This window comes from Giraffa tippelskirchi, chromosome 2 (genome assembly GCF_054371585.1).
Source record: "Giraffa tippelskirchi isolate mGirTip1 chromosome 2, T2T-mGirTip1v1.2.pri, whole genome shotgun sequence".
Taxonomy (NCBI): Eukaryota; Metazoa; Chordata; class Mammalia; order Artiodactyla; family Giraffidae; genus Giraffa; species Giraffa tippelskirchi.
This window is the reverse complement of record NC_137276.1, coordinates 153,253,763-153,268,027: the sequence shown is the minus strand read 5'-3', so window position 1 is coordinate 153,268,027 and position 14,265 is coordinate 153,253,763. Positions and strand designations below refer to the sequence as shown.

General features: G+C 38.4%; 1 protein-coding gene across 50 annotated transcripts in view; it reads right to left on the bottom strand.

Moving 5' to 3' along the window:
• Positions 1-14,265, bottom strand: part of VPS8 (VPS8 subunit of CORVET complex) — a 378,806-nt gene that overhangs the window by 133,912 nt on the left and 230,629 nt on the right. For all 50 annotated transcript variants that reach the window (XM_081571329.1, XM_081571349.1, XM_081571332.1 and 47 more), the window contains 3 exons: positions 6,627-6,709; positions 5,790-5,874; positions 4,179-4,277 (listed from right to left, as the gene is read on the bottom strand). In XM_081571329.1, coding sequence (XP_081427455.1) covers positions 4,179-4,277; positions 5,790-5,874; positions 6,627-6,709 — 267 coding nt within the window. The remainder of the gene's footprint in view (positions 1-4,178; positions 4,278-5,789; positions 5,875-6,626; positions 6,710-14,265) is intronic.

The following is a 14,265-nucleotide window of genomic DNA, read 5'->3' as shown; positions in this document are numbered from 1 at the left end:
TGGATCCTTAGTGAACAAAATGATGCATCTGAGCACATGCGCAAGACTATGAAGCACAGGTCCAGATTTTTCATTAGTCTCAAATACAGTCTGTACCCCGCAAAGTGTTAAGAACCACTAATCTATACGCTATGTACATATACTGTCTGAAAACTTTATTATAAGGACTTTCCCTCTACATACTTAATGTTGATTTTATTTATATTAAAAAAGCCACACAAGACCTTCAACAAAAAGTCTATAGATTTCTAATGTGACCTTCAGAACTATTAAAAAGTTCAAGGTAAAAAAAAAAAAAAAAGCACAGCCATTGGGAAAACAGTCAGCAGAAATAATTGTTGTGCAGCAAAAATATTTCTTGCTTCACCAGTATGAGTTTTCTGCTGAATAATTTGTTTGTTCATTGATTAATGCATCATGTTTCATATTATGCAGAGAGACACAGCTTCATTTTTGGATGTCTGGAGTCCATGTGCTCAAAGCACTGCATAATGTACTTGAAATGAACAATGAGCCATAATGTAACTATGGAGACTTAAAGGGGATGATGAAAGGAAAAAGAATACCAAATGATTAGAAGAAAAAAATATAATTCACAGTCGAAGAAGGTTTTCTTTCTTTCACCAAGATATGTTGATCTTGTTGTTAGCAGAAACATGATAAGACTAAATAATATATATGTTCCCAATCCAATAAATGAAAGCGTGGCAATTCCTTCATCCTACTGACTGTAACACTTTTCACACCAGATGTTTATATTAGATGCTGTCCACATTTCTAATCTAAAATTCATAATCATCAGGAACTAAAAGTATTCACATTACATGCAATGCTTTCTGAAAGTTTCAGAGCTCATCCTTTCTTATCATTTTTCATATGTAAAAAAATTTTAAAACATGTTGAATAATCATATCTTTCACTACATCTCTAAACCTATCACCATCTCCTGATCCTTGCTACAAGGAGGAAGAAACAAACTTTGTATATATAAATGTTATTTTCAAAATTAGAACTACCTCAGCATCTTTCATTACTACTTCTTTTTCTCAGTAATTAGAGGACCGATAAAACACAAGAGAGAGATTCCAACAGCTCTCTACCTCTGTTGGTTTCTGAGGAATATTGTATGTTTTGAACCTAAGGAAACTAAACTGAGGAGTGATTTGGGGGCCCTTTTTTAGGAAGCACTTTGATGCTATCCTCGTAACACACAATCAGTTTAGTTCAGTTGCACATTCATGTCCGACTCTTTGAGATCCCATGGACTGCATCACACCAGGCTTCCCTGTTCTTCACCAACTCCTGAAACCTACCCAAACTCATGTCCATCAAGTTGGTGATGCCATTCAACCATCTCATTCTCTGTCGTCCCTTCTGCTCATGCCTTGATTATTTCCCAGCATCAGGGTCTTTTCAAATGAGTCAGTTCTTCACATCAGGTGGCCAAAATATTGGATTTTCAGCTTGAGCATCAGTCCTTCCAATAAATATTCAGGACTGATTTCCTTTAGGATTGACTGGTTGGATCTCCTTGCAGTCCAAGGGACCCTCAAGATTCTTCTCCAACACCACAGTTCAAAAGCATCGATTCCTCAGCGCTCAGCTTTCTTTATAGTCCAACTCTCACATCCATACATGACTAATGGAAAAACCACAGTTTGACTAGATGGACGTTTATCAGCAAAGTAATTTCTCTGCTTTTTAATATGCTGTCTAGGTTGGTCATAGCTTTTCTTCCAAGGACTAAGTGCCTTTTAATTTCACAGCTGCAGTCACCATCTGCAGTGATTTTGGAGCCCAAGAAAATAAAGTCTCTCACTGTTTTCACTGTTTCCCCATCTATTTCCGATGAAGTGATGGGACCAGATGCCATGAACTTTGTTTTCTGAATGTTGAGTTTTAAGCCAGCTTTTTCACTCTCCTCTTTCACTTTCATTAAGAGGCTCTTTAGTTCTTCTTCACTTTCTGCCATAAGGGTGGTGTCATCTGCATATCTGGGGTTATTGATATTTATCCTGGCAATCCTGATTTCAGTTTCTGCTTCATCCAGCACGGCATTTCGCATGATGTACTTTGCATATAAGTTAAATAAGCAGGGTGACAATATACAGCCTTGACGTACTCCTTTTCCTATTTGGAACCAGTCTGTTGTTCCATGTCCAGTTCTAACTGTTGCTTCTTGACCTGATACAGATTTCTCAGGAGGCAGGTCAGGTGGTCTGGTATTCCCATCTCTTCAGAATTTTCCACAGTTTATTGTGATCCACACAGTCAAAGGCTTTGGCATAGTCAATAAAGCAGAAGTAGATGTTTTTCTGGGACTCTCTTGCTCTTTCGATGCTCCGAAGGATGTTGGAAATGTGATCTCTGGTTCCTCTGCCTTTTCTAAAACCAGCCTGAACATCTGGAAGTTCACGGTTCACAAACTGTTGAAGTCTGGCTTGGAGAACTCTGAGCAGTACTTTGCTAGTGTGTGAGATGAGTGCAATTGTGAGGTAGTTTGAACATTTTTTGGCATTGCGTTTCTTCGGGATTGGAATGAAAACTGACCTTTTCCAGTTCTGTGGCCACTGCTGAGTTTTCCAAATTTACTGGCATATTGAGTGCAGCACTTTCATAGCATCATCTTTCAGGATTTGAAATAGCTCAACTGGAATTCCATCACCTCCACTAGTTTTGTTCATAGTGATGCCTTCTAAGGCCCACTTGACTTCACATTCCAGGATGTCTGGCTCTAGGTGAGTGATCACACCATCGTGATTATCTGGGTCGTGAAGATCTTTTTTGTACAGTTCTTCTGTGTATTCTTGCCACCTCTTCTTAATATCTTCTGTGTCTGTTAGGTCCATACAATTTCTGTCCTTTATTGTGCCCATCGTTGCATGAAATGTTCCCTTGGTATCTCTGATTTTCTTGAAGAGATCTCTAGTCTTTCCCATTCTATTGTTTTCCTCTATTTCTTTGCACTGATCACTGAGGAAGGCTTTCTTATCTCTCCTTGCCATTCTTTGGAACTCAAGATTCAGATGGGTATTTCTTTCCTTTTCTCCTTTGCCTTAAACTTCTCTTCTAAGCCATTTGTAAGGCCTCCTCAGACAACCATTTTGTCTTTTTGCATTTCTTTTCCTTGGGGATGGTCTTGATCACATCCTCCTGTACAATGTCACGAACCCCCATCCATAGTTCTTCAGGCACTGTATCAGATCTAATCCCTTGAATCTATTTGTCACTTCCACTGTATAACCGTAAGGGATTTGATTTAGGTCACACCAGAATGGTCCAGTAGTTTTCCCTACTTTCTTCAATCTAAGTCTGAATTTTGCAATAAGGAGTTCATGATCTGAGCCACAGTCAGCTGCCATTCTTGTTTTTGCTGACTGTATAGAGCTTCTCTATCTTTGGTAGCAAAGAATATAATCAATCTGATTTTGATATTGACATTAGTCTCTGCATTTAGGCATCTGAAGCAAATTTTTAGGCCAACTGTCTGTTGGTTCAGACAGTAAAGATTTTGCCTGCAATAACGGAGACCTGGGTTCAATTCCTGGGACAGGAAGATCCCCTGGAAAAGGGAATGGCTACCCACTCCAGTACTCTTAACTGGGAAATCCCATGGACAAAGGAGCTTGATGGGCCCTAGTCCATGGGGTCACAAAGAGTCAGACACTGCTGAGCAACTAACAACTAAGCACATACTTAAAAAAGAACTTTTAGTTTCAAAGTCAACTACTGCATTCCTGTAAAACAGCATTCATAAACAAAATGAGAATCATCATCCTCTTACATAAGGAAGGAAAATACATTAGAGAGAATAACTTGTTGCAGTGATGTTTCTAAAATTCTATCAGATGATTGAGGGAATGGCTCCCATCACATGATAGGGGAAAAGATCAATAGTACTCTCAGAATTTCTAAGAACACTGTGAAAAAATACTAAAATTCCAGTTTGTGAACTAGCTGATCTAACATGAGTTATTTTCAGAAGTCATGACATAATTAGCTGTATATAACATGGGTTTTCCACTAATGTGAGGTGGAATAAATTATCTGAAAAAGATGTTAACCCTCAAGCAAATCAACTTAATAATATATTTCCCACTACTTAGTTAGCAAAAACTTAATTTGGGAGATACCCATACAAATATGGCAAAGTTTTCAAAATTCTACTGAATCAGTACCTCAATATGATCCATAGCTTTCTGCCATACAGACTGCTTCTCCTCTGCACTGTATCCAGGAATGGATAAGATATTGTGAATGTAGTTAAAGACTTCTTCCTGAAAAGCACAAGACAATAAAATTTATTCATTCATTCACTCAAGAATATTTAGTCACTATCTACTATCTCTTGAGAGTCCCTTGGATTAGAAGATCAAACCAGTCAATCCTAAAGGAAATCAGTCCTGAATATTCATTGGAAGGACTGATGCTGAAGCTGAAACTCCAATACTTTGGCCACCTGATGTGAAGAACTGACTCAATGGAAAAGACCCTATGATGGGAAAGACTGAAGTCAGGAGGAGAAGAGGACGACAGAGGATGAGATGGTCGGATGGCATCACCGACTCAATGGACATGAGTTTGAGCAAGCTCCGGGAGTTGGTGATGGACAGGGAAGCCTGGCATGCTGCAGTCCATGGGGTCGCAAAGAGTCAGATATGACTGAGTGACTGAACTGAACTGATCTACTATCTGTACCAGTCTTGGTAAATATCTATTATTTGGAGAAGGAAACCATTTGGAGATGGTTAATTGACAGAGTGAAGTGAAAGTCACTCAGTCATGTCTGACTCTTTGCCACCCAGTGGACAATACAGTACATGGAATTCTCCAGGCAAGAATACTGGAGTGGGTAGCTGTTCCCTTCTCCAGGGGATCTTCCCAACCCAAAGGATCGAACCCAGTCTCCCACACTGCAGGTGGATTCTTTACCAGCTGAGCCACCAGGGAAGTCCAAGAATACTGGAATGGGTAGCCTACCCCATCTCCAGTGGATCTTCCCGACACAGGAATCAAACTGGGGTCTCTTGCGTTACAGGCAGGTTCTTTATCAGCTGAGTTACCAAGGAAGTCCCTTAACTAATGGAAGACTGACTTAAAAGAGAAAGAGCAACTGTTTAGGGTAGATTCTTAGAAGTTGTAAATCTGTTCCAATTAATTTCAGTCTCGATTTCATTAACCAGAGTGAATATCATTCTTTTGCTTTGGTGGTCCCTGTCTACATTCTTAGTTTCGTATCAAATCTGTCTTGCCCTTGTCCATTATGCTCCACTTCCACTGATCTTTCTTTCATTTATATGATCCCTATTCATTTCCTTGAACATGTCAAAAAATTTTCCCATCTCAGCATCTTTGTGTATACTGTTCCCTACCCTGGAACATTTTTCCTATGGGCTCTTTGCTTGACTGGCTTCTTCTCAAATTCCAAAACTCAGTTTATATGTCAATTTATCTGAGAATCCCTCCCTGGCTGCTCTATATAAGTTCGTTCCCCCATTATTTACTCATGTGGCAACCAGTTTCTCTAATGCTCGTCACAATTTGCAATTATATATTTGGTTTTCTACTGTCAGTCTCCATCACTAAACTATAAGTTATAAAATTACAGGAACTATGTATCTGTTTAAATTATCAAGGTACACTTGACTTAATAACAGGCACTCAATAAACAGCTGTTGAATAATGAAGACACATATGTCCAAATATTTCTACTCAATAATTATTTCTACTTGATAAGGTGAGGGAGGAAATTGAGTAAGAAAAAAAGGTAAAGTGGTCTCTTAACTCACCTCTCTTAGTGGGTCACGTAAGTAGCAATCAATAATTTTGTCATATTGGTGTTCTCGTTCATACATAAATTCACAAATTTGGTAGCTAGAACATAAAAGGAAAAAGTTTAGTGCACCAAACAGGCAGGTGTTTATCAACTTATTATTTTAAGACATCTATTCAGGCATAGAGGTTAGTATTAAGGAAAATGAATACAGTAGATGTGATTTCTGTTAAATCAAGTTATAGTATCTAAGGAATATGAATATCTGCCATTCCTTTGAATATAGGTTTTAAGATGCTGCTGAATACTATGTTTATAAGAAATGTCAAAGATGTGTATAAAATAAATGTTAAAGCAACAATGTATCATATAAAAAATAGTTACTACATTAGAAACTAATACAATCAATAATATGAAGTTTCCCTATTCAGAATTAAACATGTCAAATGAAATATTTAACAAACTAGATAAACAATAGTGCTAACATGTTGCATCTGTTTACTATGTTAAATTCTGCATTGTTTATAATATATATGTAAGGTAACTGCCAAAAATCTATAAATACCATGGAAAATTTAAGTAAAAAAAACCCGTAAGACTGATATTTCATTTTTACACTAAAACAAATGAACAAGAACTTCAAATTTACTTGCTATTAATTTCTGCAAATTAAACTAATTTCTAGAGACTTGAAAGGCAAAAACTTTTCCATTTAGGTTTTTTTAAAATTATTACATGCATAGCTTTTCTTAATTTAAAAAAACAGCAATGCATCAATAAACCAGGCTTCAAGTTAAAGAATAGTACTTTAGTAGTTTTATGGGAACTAATATATGGCTTCAACACAACTCACAATTCTGCTTTCTCTGCCATACGGATGAGTCGACTCTCTTCAAACTGAACTATGCCTCCAGCCTGCAGCAATTCTAAAAGGACCTGAATATTTAAAATAAATGAGTAAAAACACTTTGGAATCTACTTTTATTTATTAGCTCTTCAGGAGTCCATTCATCCACACAATCATACCTTTTTCTCTTTTGTCTTATTACATGCTGATGTTTCAGCTTGGTTTTCATGTGTACGAGGGATTGTTGTTTGGTTGCTCAGTCATGTCCTATTCTTTTGCGACTCCACAGACTATAGCTCCCCAGGCTCCTCTGTCCATGGGATTTCCCAGGCAAGGATACTGGAGTAGGTTGCCATTTCCTTCTCCAGGGGATCTTCCTGACCCAGGGATCAAATCTGCATTGGCGGGATCTCCTGCATTGGCAGGTGGACTCTTTACCAAAGAGCCACGAGGGAAGCCCACAGGAGGGATTAGATTGCCATTATAATGTTGATCATAATGCATTTAAGTCTTATAAAAAGATAAATAACTCTATTTTCATACATGAAAGGAATGCCATGGTGTTTGCAAACAAAGTCTTATTAGAATATCTAACTGACCCTCAACTAAGCTAAAAATGCCCATATATATTCTTCAATAAGAATTTTTGTCTGGTGCTTTTATGCCTTACAGTTCTTAAAAATCTGTTGCCCACAGGTAACAGTATCCATGTTCACATGTTAATTTTTCTAACTAAATCAGGGCTTCTCATAAGATAGCATTATTCCCAAGCACTAAAAGGTGGAAACAATCCTAATTTCTATCAACGGATAAATGAAATATGATAATGATTACATTATAAGGGAATATTATTCATTCGTAAAAAGAAATGAAATTCTGACATATGCCACACATGGATAAAGCTTAAAAACATTATTCTAAGTGAAAGAAATAACAAAAGGAAAAATAATGTACAATTTCACTTATATGAGGCACCTGAAGTAGTCAAATTCATAGGGACAGAAAGTTGAATGATAGCTGCTATGGTGCTGGGGTGGGTACTGTTTAGTGGGTACAGAGTTTCAGTCTGGGGTGATCAAGTTCTGCAGACAGATCGTGGCATGGTTGCACAATAGTGAGAATAAATTTAATGAGAATTGTACATTTAAAATGCTTAAAATGATCAATTTTGTGGCTTACCTATTTGACCACAATTAAAAAAATAAACAAAAATGCTGGGATTCATATAATTAATCTTGGGTGTCTGATGAACTATGGACGGAGGTTCGTGACATTGTACAGGAGACAGGGATCAAGACCATCCCCGAGAAAAAGAAAAGCAAAATGGCTATCTAAGGAGGCCTTACAAATAGCTGTGAAAAGAAGAGAAGTGAAAAGCAAAGGAGAAAAGGAAAGATATACCCATCTGAATGCAGAGTTCCAAAGAATAGCAAGGAGAGATAACAAAGCCTTCCTCAGTGATCAGTGCAAAGAAATAGAGGAAAACACCAGAATGGGAAAGGCTAGAGATCTCTTCAAGAAAATGAGAGATACCAAGGGAACATTTCATGCAAAGATGGGCACAATAAAGGACAGAAATGGTATGGACCTAACAGAAGCAGAAGATATTAAGAAGAGGTGGCAAGAATACACAAAAGAACTATACAAAAAAGATCTTCATGACCTAGATAACCACGATAGTGTGATCACTCACCTAGAGCCAGACATCCTGGAATGTGAAGTCAAGTGAGCCTTAGAAAGCATCACTACGAACAAAGCTAGTGGAGGTGATGGAATTCCAGTTGAGCTATTTCAACTCCTGAAAGATGATGCTGTGAAAGTGCTGCACTCAATATGCCAGTAAATTTGGAAAACTCAGCAGTGGCCACAGAACTGGAAAAGGTCAGTTTTCATTCCAATCCCAAAGAAAGGCAATGCCAAAGAATGCTCAAACGACGGCACAATTGCACTCATCTCACATGCTAGTAAAGTAATGCTCAAAATTCTCCAAGCCAGGCTTCAGCAATACATGAACTGTGAACTTTCAGATGTTCAAGCTTGATTTAGAAAATGCAGAGGAACCAGAGATCAAACTGCCAACGTCTGCTGGATCATTGAAAACGCAAGAGAGTTCCAGAAAAACATCTACTTCTGCTTTGTTGACTATGCCAAAGCCTTTGACTGTGTAGATCACAATAAACTGTGGAAAATTCTGAAAGAGATGGGAATACCAGACCACCTCAGCTGTCTCCTGAGAAATCTGTATGCAGTTCAAGAAGCAACAGTTAGAACTAGACATGGAACAGACTGGTTTCAAATAGGAAAAGGAGTACGTCAAGGCTGAATATTGTCACCCTGCTTATTTAACTTCTACGCAGAGTACATCATGAGAAACGCTGGGCTGGAGGAAGCACAAGCTGGAATCAAGATTGCCAGGAGAAATATCAATAACCCCAGATATGCAGATGACACCACCCTTATGGCAGAAAGTGAAGAAGAACTAAAGAGCCTCTTGATGAAGGTGAAAGAGGAGAGTGAAAAAGTTGGCTTAAAGCTCAACATTCAGAAAACTAAGATCACGGCATCTGGTCCCATCAGTTCATGACAAATATATGGGGAAACAGTGGAAAAAGTGGCTGACTTTATTTTTTTGGACTTCAAAATCACTGCAGATGGTGACTGTAGCCATGAAATTAAACGATGCCTACTCCTTGGAAGGAAACTTATGACCAACCTAAACAGCATATTAAAAAGCAGAGAAATTACTTTGCCAACAAAGGTCCGTCTAGTCAAGGCTATGGCTTTTCAGGTAGTCATGTATGGATGTGAGAGTTGGACTATAAAGAAAGCTGAGCGCAGAAGAATTGATGTTTTTGAACTGTGGTGTTGGAGAAGACTCTTGAGAGTCCCTTGGACTGCAAGGAGATCCAAACAGTCCATCCTAAGGGAGATCAGCCCTGGGTGTTCATTGGAAGGACTGATGTTGAAGCTGAAACTCCAAAACTTTGGCCACCTGATGCAAAGAGCTGATTCATTGGAAAAGACCCTGATGCTGGGAAAGATTGAGGGCAGGAGGAGAAGGGGATGACAGAGGATGAGATGGCTGGATGGCATTATCAACTCAATGGACATGGGTTTGGGTGGACTTGGGGAGTTGGTGATGGACAGGGAGGCCTGGCGTGCTGCAGTCCATGGGGTCACAAAGAGTCAGACACGACTGACTGACTGAACTGAACTGAACCAGCTGAATAAAAAATTAATCTTTACCACACTAAGTATCTGAATATATGACAAGGCTATTGAGACATATTTTAAAATAAATCTCAAAATATAACAGAATCACTACATAATCATTAGAGCAGTATCAGAAAGCTCTCTCCTATATTTAAGTACAAGATCCAGAGTAACATGACCTTTCTCAGAACTCCAGGAAGCCATTTAACAAAACATTTTTCAAACACAGGAAATTACGTTCAAATTAAATTTTTTTACAAAGGCAGAAAGAAATAAAACATATCCTACCTTTATAGTTCAGAATGCTAATTTAATCCATTTCGAGTATTACAGTGCACTGCTATACAGGGCAATGATGGAGTGAACCCATCTGCTGGAAGCCTCAGTTTGAAATAACATAATCAACTGCCAGTGCTGGAGTGAGTCTGAACCAACTTAGAGGAGTTGAAGCTAACTGTCAACTTTCCAGGAATTTTTAAGCTGGTTGTTAAATAGAGGCATTGTTTAAAATTATATAAACTTACGATTAAATAAATTAAAAACAAAGGTAATACCCAAACTCATCACTTCCTAAGTATTTTACTATATTTTACTGTGTATGCTCTCCAGGTTAGAGACTGTAGCCTTATTGCATGGTGGGCTTCCCTGATGGCTCAAATGGTAAAGAATCTGCCTGCAATGCAGGAGACCCAGGTTCAATCCCTGAGTCAGGAAGATCCCCTGGAGTAGTAACTGGCAATCCACTCCAGTATCCTTGCCTGGAGAATTCCATGGACAGAGGAGCCTGGGAGGCTACAGTCCACGGGGTTGCAAAGAGTCAGACACAATTGAACGATTAACACTTTCACTTTATCTGTATGGTGGAAATATTATGTAAGGGTGTGTTACGGTACATCGCTCCCCAACTCCATGTGCAACATGATATCATGCCGGAAGGTTGAAATCAGCTACAATGGGAATACTTACACCATGGAAATTAATAAATGCTATAAATCAGGGCTTGTTACATTTTTAAAGGATTATAAAACAAACAAAGAGTATGTGACAGAGACTATATATGACTCATAAAGCCTAAAATATTTACTCTCTGGCCGTTTACAGAAAAACTGTGCCAATATCTGGATAAGATATTGATGGAGATAAAGTTAATAAGAGAATCAAACTTAAAAGTGTGTGTGTCAGAGTCATTACACTGAAAATAGCACAAAAAAATTAAGGAATCATTTTTCCAGTATTAGAAAACTGTTATCCAATTCAGCAAAGAAGTCACAACACTGATCAATGAGTGAAGTTCTGACAGGCTTTCATTACTGCACTTCCATCTTATTCATTTTAATAAATGAAAGTATCAATCAACATTCACATCAGTACAAAATTTTGATATACAAAAAACAGTATAAGAGAAAGACTGCTGGATTAGAAGGGAAGGAACTGAGCTCTAATTCTAGTTATGACCTTGAGCAATTTACATCATCAGTTTTCTATTTTCTAAAATGAGTGGGGGAAAAAAATCCCCAGGTAATCTCAAAAAGGATTCCCAATAACAGATTACTAACTATGATTACTTTTAAAGGTTTGGCTTTTACATTTAGGTTTGGTTTTTATTTCTGTTTTATTTAGTAATTTATATAAAAAGTTTTTATCATTTTATATAGCAATACCATGAATAACATGATTCACTTTTCCTGCCAATAAAAAAATAGAGGCAAAATGAGGGACCCACATTACTGTTTGTATTCAGCATAATTTAAGAGACAATCAAAATTTTAGCAGCTGTTCTCTTTCCTAAGATAGTCTGCAGCAGTCATGGGGCCACAGCTGTGCAGAGAAAGGGTTCACTATTGTGTTCCTATGTTCTTTATCTGAGTCTCAACTTCCAGCTGGGAATATGTTACCATAAAAAAAATCAGCATAGCTCCCAAAGTACTTAATTTTTGTAGCTTACTTATCTGACAAAATTTTGTCATCAGTTATAAACAGACTGTCCTAGTGCTCACAATTACAGTGGCTAAGCTTTTAAGAAACCCTACTCCTAGAAAGGACCCTCAAGCAAATGGCTAAGTAGAAAGAAGTGGTGATCAGTTTTTTTCTCACAGTGATTAGTGGGGGGATATACGGATTCATGGTGGAGGGTTCTGACAAAACATGGTCCAGTGGAGAAGGGAATGGCAAACCACTTCAGTATTCTTGCCTTGAGAACCCCATGAACAGTATGAAAAGGCAAAGATAGGACACTGAAAGATGAACTCCCCAGGTTGGTAGGTGCCCAATATGCTACAGGAGATCAGTGGAAAAATAACTCCAGAAAGAATGAAGAGACGGAGCCAAAGCAAAAACAACACCCGCTTGTGGGTGTGACTGGTGATAGAAGCAAAGTCCGAAGCTGTAAAGAGCAATATCGGATAGGCACCTGGAATGTTAAGTTCATGAATCAGAAGCAAATTGAAGTGGTCAAACCTGGAGATGGCAAGAGTGAACATTGACATTTTAGGAATCAGCGAACTAAAATGGAGTGGAATGGGTGAATACAACTCAGATGACCATTATATCTACTACTGTGGGCAAGAATCCCTTAGAAGAAATGGAGTAGCCATATAGTAAACAAACTTAGTAAACAAAATACAGTATCTTGGATGCAGTCTCAAAATGACAGAATGATCTCTGTTTGTTTCCAAGGCAAACCATTCAATAACACAGTAATCCAAGTCTATGCCCTGACTACTAATGCTGAAGAAGCTGAAGTTGAACAGTTCTATGAAGACCTATAAGACCTTCTAGAACTAACACCCAAAAAAGATGTCCTTTTCATTATAGGGGACTGGAAAGCAAAAGTAGGAAGTCAAGAGATACCTGACGTAACAGGCAAATTTGGCCTTGGAGTACAAAACGAAGCAGGTCAAAGGCTAACAGAGGTTTGCCAAGAGAACACACTGATCATAGCAAACATCCTCTTCCAACAACACAACAGAATATTCTACACATGGACATCACCAGATGGTCAATACCAAAATCAGATTGATTATCTTCTTTACAGCCAAAGATGGAGAAGCTCTATACAGTCAGCAAAAACAAGAATGGGAGCTGACTGTGACTCAAATTACGAACTCCTTATTGCAAAATTCAGGCTTAGATTGAAGAAAGTAGGGAAAACCAATGGACCATTCAGGTATGACCTAAATCAAAACCCTTACGATTATACAGTGGAAGTGACAAATAAATTCAAGAGATTAGACCTGATAAACAGAGTGCCTGAAGAACTATGGATGGAGGTTCATGACAATGTACAGGAGGCAGTGATCAAAACTATCCCCAAGGAAAAGTAATGCAAAAAGGCAAAATGGTTGTCTGAGGAGGCCTTACAAATAGCTGAGAAAAGAAGAGAAGCTAAAGGCAAAGGAGAAAAAGAAAGATACACCCATTTGATTGCAGAGTTCCAAAGAATGGCAAGGAGAGATAAGAAAGCCTTCCTCAGTTATCAGTGCAAAGAAATAGAGGAAAACAACAGAATGGGAAAGACTAGAGATCTCTTCAAGAAAATTAGAGATACCAAGGGAACATTTCATGCAAAGCTGGGCTCAATAAAGGACAGATGGTATGACCCTAACAGAAGCAGAAGATATTAAGAAGAGGTGGCAAAAATACACAGAAGAATTGTACAAAAAAGATCATCATGACTCAGATAATCACGATGGTGTGATCACTCACCTAGAGCCAGACATCCTGGAATGTGAAGTCAAGTGGGCCATAGGAAGCATCACTACGAACAAAGCTAATGGAGGTGATGGAATTCCAGTTGTGCTATTTCAAATCCTCAAAAATGATGCTGTGAAGGTGCTGCACTCAACATGCCAGCAAATCTGGAAAACTCGGCAGTGGCCACAAGACTAGAAAAAGTCGGTTTTCATTCCAATCCCAAAGAAATGCAATGCCAAAGAATGTTCAAATGACCATACAACTGCACTCATCTCACACACTAGCAAAGTAATGCTCCAACTTCTCCAAGCCAGGCTTCAACAGTACATGAACTTCCAGATGTTCAAGCTGGATTTAGAAAAGGCAGAGGAACCAGAAATTACATTTCCAACATCCGTCGGAGCACTGAAAACGCAAGCGAGTTCCATAAAAACATCTACTTCTGCTTTATTGACTACACCAAAGCCTTTGACTGTGTGGATTACAACAAACTGTGGAAAATTCTGAGAGAGACGGGAATACTAGACCACCTGACCTGCCTCCTGAGAAATCTGTATGCAGGTCAAGAAGAAAACAGTTAGAATTGGACATGGAACAACAGACTGGTTCCAAATAGGGAAAGGAGTACATCAAGGTTGTATATTGTCACCTTGCTTATTTAACTTATATGCAGAGTACATCCAGTGAAATGCCGGGCTGGATAAAGCACAAGTTGGAATCAGGATGGCCAGGAGAAATA